At 37.6% G+C, this 6,685-nt stretch overlaps 1 protein-coding gene across 1 annotated transcript; it reads right to left on the reverse strand.

Annotated features, from left to right (window-relative positions):
* Positions 1–875: 875 nt before the first annotated feature.
* LOC145662117 (uncharacterized) lies at positions 876–3,048 on the reverse strand. The gene is made up of 2 exons (XM_081727451.1): positions 1,015–3,048; positions 876–911 (listed from the first exon to the last, which is right to left on the reverse strand). The coding sequence occupies exon 1, from the start codon at positions 2,931–2,933 to the stop codon at positions 1,308–1,310; it is 1,626 nt and encodes a 541-aa protein (XP_081583577.1). The 5' UTR covers positions 2,934–3,048; the 3' UTR covers positions 876–911; positions 1,015–1,307.
* Between the last annotated feature and the right edge of the window lie 3,637 nt (positions 3,049–6,685).

Here is a 6,685-nt window from a genome sequence, read left to right on the forward strand (position 1 = left end):
CCTTAAATAACCCTTTTTGGGTATCATGATATTGTACTGAAGTTTACATTAAATATTATCGTTCTCTTTGACAGATAAGATGATTCTTACCTTGATGGAGATCTTGTCCTTGAATTAGTAGCCTATGTCTCTGGAAGTAACAATGGTGAAAGAGGGGTGTCGCTTGTAGATTTCTTATAACACATTGTTGTGAGTTTAAGCGATTTATTGCTCAGTAAGCGCTTCATTAATGGAAACAGTGTTGCCAGATTTTTCTTACCGAAACTGCTCCGATTCTTTTCGAAACGGTTCCGCAGAGTACAAGAAATTTTAAACTAAAAAATTTTTCGAACTAAAAAAATTTCAAAACTAAAAATTTTCAAACAAAAAATTTTCGAACTAAAAAATTTTGAAACAAAAATTACAAAATATTTTCGAACTAAAAATTTAAATAATTTTTTTTTAACAAAAAATTTTAAACTAAAAACTTTCGAACTAAATTTTCAGATCAAAAATTTTCGAACAAAAAATTTTCGAACCAAAAAAAATTTCAAAAAATTTCGAACCAATTTTTAAAAACAAGTTTCGAACTAAAGTTGTAAACCACATCTAAAAATTTTCAAATCCAATTTTTTTCGAACTAAATTAAAAACCAAATTTTGGACACTAAAAATTCTTTAATTATTTTTTCGAACAAAATCATGTAAACCAAATCTTGAATATATTTTCCACCTTAAATTTTCAAGATTACCATGATTTGAAAACAAGTGTTCAGGGTTTCAAGAAATAATAAAACATATTTTTTTTCAACTTGTTGTATTTAACGAAAGGTATGTGGTCTTCCTATACATGTTTATTAACATAATAAATACAGGATCTAGTTTAATGAATATGTTGGACGCGTCATCATCTTCGAATCTTGTAGCCGTATCCTGTAAAGAAAAAGAAGAAACGACGGATTACTTTAAGAATTTCTTTTTTTTTTCTGAAACAATAAAAATGAGTCAATATTGATAAGAGAGAAATAAAACTTACTCGTAAATGATGGATGTGCTTAGGTTCATCTTCCTCCTCGGGTACGAGATGACAGCATTTTCTTCCACTGATGGATGTTTATGAACTCTTCTGGGTACTGCATTTTTTCTTGGTGTTGCTGCTTTATGGTTAAGGTTCCTCCTTCGGTACGAGATGACTACATTTCTTCCACTGATGGTGTTGGTGGTGGTTTATGAACTCTTGTGGGTACTTCATTTTCTTCTTGGTGTTGCTGCTTTGTGGTTAAGGAAGGGAAAGAAGAAAAGGAAAAGGAAAAAAAAGAAATGGCGGTCTTATTGGGTGTTTACAGTTTTTTCTTCTTCATCTTCTTTTTCCAGTTCCATCTTCTGTTTTTTAACGTACCCGTACGGAACCGTATCGTAGGAATTGAATTCTTTAAATCGACGTTTTGTGTACTGGATACTGTACATTTTTTCTTCTTTGCGTGTGACGATGGTATGGTCTTTGGTACTGCATATCTTATGGGGGATAGTGATGGTGACTTGTCCACGGCATTGATTTGTAATCATTTCTTTTAGCGTGTTGAAATTTAATTGTTGTCCTGCATTGTAATTTAATGTAAATCCTCTAATTTTACATATGTAACTGGTGACGTTGGTATCCGGATTGTATATTTCTAGGCTGTAATTTTTCGGTCCTCCACTGACAAATGTCTTGATGTATGCTCGTGGTCCGTAAGACTCCATCTCATTCGATAAGCATCCCAAGTACGTTGAAGGTTCAATGGTTGGCTCCCCGGGCTTCTCCGTAAATATCACAGAATCCGTGTCGAAATATAAAACACGTTCCTGCAACATTTCCAGGTACTTGTACAGTTCCAGACGTGCCTGACATGTTGTAAATGCACCTAACACGACATTGGTGTTTCGGTTTTGAACAGGCACATGTTCATTGTACTCCCAGAACGCATACAACATCGTATCATTGATGGGTACAATTTGATGGAGTTTAATGTCGGGGGAAGTGAGTTTTTCATAAAATTCTTCCGGCCGATCAATAATTGTGGTCTGGCTAAAGTTTGTACGCTGGCAAAGCTTTCCCCATAGAGAGTTCCCACAAAGCTTAGATAAACTTCTTCTTGCAGGATTATTTTCAATTTTGGTCGGATCCAATGCAATACCTTCACGCTCCAGGACGGTTTGTATGAATTTTGATTTGTCTTCTTCGGTCACACAGGAACTAGGCCAGCCAGACGCTTCCATTTTTGATTTCAAAAACGTATTGATATATTCCGTGAACAAGCCACCTGTTTTCGTGATGGGATCATATTGTTCAATGTCATAATCCCAAATTTCAAAAATTTCCACTGGTTGATATCCTAATTCTACTGCTTTCTGGATTTCATATGATACCCATGTTCCAGTGAGGCACCGCTCCTGGTCGTTGTGTGTACACGTTGCTGTAGGGTCTGGGTTCATTTCTTCGGCACACGCAGCACACAGTGGAAAGAGTAGTTTCTTGTTACATCGGTAAGGCAGGAGACCATGATAAAGATGGCGACTTGGTAATATCGTCATTTTGATTAGACCATTGACTTTATTTATTGGTGGTATATTTTCATCACCCTGTAGATAAATTCGTGGATGCCCTACAGGGTATTTAGCACACTTATTGATGTAAGGATAAAGCGAGACAATATCGAAATATTTTATTACTTCCCCTGCTTTTTCGTCGACTTGGTGGTACAATTTCACGCAATTGGTCCTTCCTCCAAAAAAGCTATCTCTTGGATTTAATGGTCTGCGGTTCATGTACGGGTGATTCTTCAGATACGTCGCCATTGCAGGATTTTGTTTTAAGAACTGATTAAATTCGCACTCCCACATTTCATGTACAATGTACCCCAATTCACGCAGTCTTGCATTTTTGCGTTGCGTTCGTTCATAACGGAATTCCATGGTGTCTTCTGGATTGCCATAGATGGGCTGATTACGGCCTGTAGTAAAACATACTTTACACCCGTGATAAAAGCAGCCGGCATGCTCGTAGACGTGCTCCTCTAACGTCTCAGGATCTTGGTAGTAGCCATCAACATGGAATTCCGCAATAAACACTTCTTTTTGTCGGGCCGCATGTAAGATTTGTTTTTCTTCGGTTTTTTCAATGTAGCCCAGCCATTGCATTGCAGCGATCGATTGGGTACTTCTCCATCGATAGCCATGTGCCGGTAGAATTCCTATGGTGTTGGGTTTAAGGAAATTCCGGCGAAATACTAAATTGGAAGCACTGGCAATCGTGATCGTCTCCAAGAAGGGATTCACTTTGGTTTCTGTTTCAAATGACGTCATAAACGAAACGCATGCTTGCCGCAGTACATTGACATCTTGAATACAATACTTGAGAATTTCTTTCTGAAAATCAAACGTGTCATTACGATGATCGTTGTACCACTGCATGAACTTGTTTCTGTCTTCGACGGCCATTTCATCTGCACCATAATACTTCGTTTCTGGAAGTGGTCCAATATACGATTGATTCTCCTTGGTGTTGAAGAAATGCGGGAAGTAGCCTTTGGTTGCGGGTAAATTGAACGCTTTTGACAATTTACTTAATGCCATAGGTAGGAAGTTCAACGAGTCAATGAACGTCAGATTATTCAACGTTAAACTCAGTATCTTGGTCCCATTTAATATGACGTCAGGTCTCCATTGACATTGTTCTACCATGGTCTTTAGGATAAAATGTCCATCGTATCCCTTAGCGTTGTGCGCGACACAGAAAATCCTATTTATATTGGGACGACGTTCCCGCAAGTACTGGAGAAAATCATAAACTGGATCCTCTCCTTGGAAAATATGCTGGCGCTGACCACACGTACTGCAAGACTGCTGGATATTATTGTTTTCAACACATGCATAACATACTTGTTGTGCAACCAATAAATTTGGAATGTGTACATACGTATTATCGCCAATATTCGTGTCCTGCATAGATTCTATATCATAGAATATCAACAAGGCTTTCTTTGCGTGCATGAGTGAAGGAACACCAGGTTTCAAGCATTGTCGATCAGGAAGCATAAAACATTGATGGGATCCTGGAACAATCTTCTTACAAACATTGCAAAAGATCTCATTGCAATCATGAATGCGTTGTCCACTTCGTACAAAAGAATATACTCTGTAACATCTAGTACATTGCTGCACCATTTTGCATACAGGTTCCCCACGATGATATACAATATTACGATGATTGTTAAAACATTCTTCGCCGTAAAATTGACGATTGCAGTCGTTGCATAATATCGGCGTTTGGTTCTTGTCGCATAGAGGTCTCTGTAGACATTTGGAGCATGTTACAGGACAATTTTTCACATGTCTGTTACGTTCACTGTATTTTTTATGGCACGCTTCACAGTAGAAATTGGTTGCAAAACAAGCAGTTAAAGATTGAATGATGTCAAAATGTCCAGCTAAACAAATCAAATTTATGGGAGTGCGATTTTCGTCGTTGGGCCCCTCGTACATGATGTCATGACCTGTGAAACTAGTATACACTGTAATTTTATATTCTTTGAGGTATGCCTGGAATTGTCGAATTTCATTTACACTGGCACCATGATCCAAATTCACTCCTGCATTTGCACATAATGCATTCACTTCATCGTCAACAACACATTTTGATTGATCTTGATATTGTCTATGTCGTTTCACATCTACATTCTTGTATTTTTTCAGGCCAATAGCAATAACAAGGGCGTACGCCAGGCACCTTGAATCTTGATTTTTTACACGTACAATCCCTCGCTTGATTCGTAATAATTCTTCATTTTGAAGTACTCCTTGCCGCAAACCACCATAGCCACGTGGAATATCGACACGATGGAAATGAACAGTGAATGGCTCGTGCAGGAGAAATGCATTGTTACTTTGTAAAACTCTTTCAAATGAGGCCCACATCGTTTCCAGTGTTAAGTTTCGTGCTTGGCGAAAACTCACCCAAAACGGTTTATTCGTGTTGCGTGGTGATATTACTGATAAACCAACCATCGCCTCATCGTCGACATTGGCTAACAAATGGTCCAGCATTGATTGGAAACTATTATGTACATACTGTATGATATCGGTTCCTACGGGCGGTGCGTTGAATTGAATTTCGAGCATTCTGCCCTCAATGTTAAATCGTCTATAATGACGAGTGATTTCATTGCGAACAGTAAAACCCGATTCGGCCATGGTTAAAAACAGGAGAAAACAAACAGGTACGGTAAAACAAATGTGTAATGGAAAAAGGAATTGTGCAGCGTGAATTTACTACAAAAGAAAAGAAGAAAGAAAAATCTTAATCACCTGATAAACAGGAAATCATAACATTCATGATAAATTCTTAACTAAGCAATTCATGTAAAGGTCCTGAGTTTGATTCCTGGCGGTGACGTTCAGAATCTCATTATGAAAGCACACGTACTAGAAATCAAAGTTTTTTTAAAAAAAAAATAATTATGTTACTGAAATGTTTGTTTTATTGCTGTCAAACTCGAGACCATTACATCAGCATGTAACTGACCTATCATTCTATAGTGATAAAAAGAATGCATGAAATGAATGAATGTTTCATCAGTACTGAGATGTGATAAAGCACGCGTAAGCATTTTTTCTACTCACAACGACCTTTAAATGATGCGCTTGCAAGTTGAAGAGATTCATCAAACATTAACGATACCCATGCGTAATTGTCGAAACAAAATCTGTATAGCGTATTTTTTTTATTGTGACTAAGCGGTTAGCGTACATGGTTCGGACGTGGAAGGTCCTGGTTCAAGCCTCGGTGGGTTTGCTTTCCACGTCGGGGCATGTCAAGCCTATTCTGAAATTTAATATTCTCACACGTTATCATACATTCTTTTCAAAACTAAGCTAAATGGTTGACGTGCACACCTCATAATACATAAACGTACATAAATCGTCTATAATGTCGAGTGATTTCATTGCGAACAGTAAAACCCGATTCGGCCATGGTTAAAAAATAAAAACAACAAACAGGTACGGTAAAACAAATATGTAATGGGAAAAAAAGGAATTGAGCAGCGTGAATTTGAGTTGATTTTTTGATTTTTTAGTTTAGCGTCCCTTTCAGCAGCGAGGCTATATGAGACGTGGACCTACTGATTAACGTGGAATCCGAACCACATGAGCTCCCCGCCGGGAATCGAACCCTGGTCTCCCACACCAAAGGCACGTATGCTAACCGCTTAGCCCAGGAAATCATAACATTCATGATAAATTCTTAACTAAGCAATTCATGTAAAGGTCCTGAGTTTGATTCCTGGCGGTGACGTTCAGAATCTCATTATGAAAGCACATGTACTTGAAATCAGTTTTTTTTTTAAAATAATTATGTTACTGAAATGTGTGTTTTATTGCTGTCAAACTCGAGACCATTACATCAGCATGTAACTGACCTACCATTCTATAGTGATAAAAAAAGAATGCATGAAATGAATGAATGTTTCAACAGTACTGAGATGTGACAAAGTACGCGTAAGCATTTTTTTTTCTACTCACAACGACCTTTAAATGATGCGTTTGCAAGTTGAAGAGGTTCACCAACCATTAACGTTACACATACGTAATTGTCAAAACAAAATCTGTATAGCGTAAATCTTTTTAAACACATATTCATGCACTCATGGTTAAGTGGTTAGCGTACA

Source organism: Thermobia domestica, chromosome 10, assembly GCF_964235325.1.
Source record: "Thermobia domestica chromosome 10, izTheDome1.hap1.1, whole genome shotgun sequence".
In the NCBI taxonomy this organism is placed as follows: domain Eukaryota; kingdom Metazoa; phylum Arthropoda; class Insecta; order Zygentoma; family Lepismatidae; genus Thermobia; species Thermobia domestica.

Excerpts from the sequence above, each read along its gene's own strand:
- LOC145662117 (XM_081727451.1), bottom strand. The coding sequence starts at position 2,933 with ATGGAATTCCGTTATGAACGAACGCAACGCAAAAATGCAAGACTGCGT.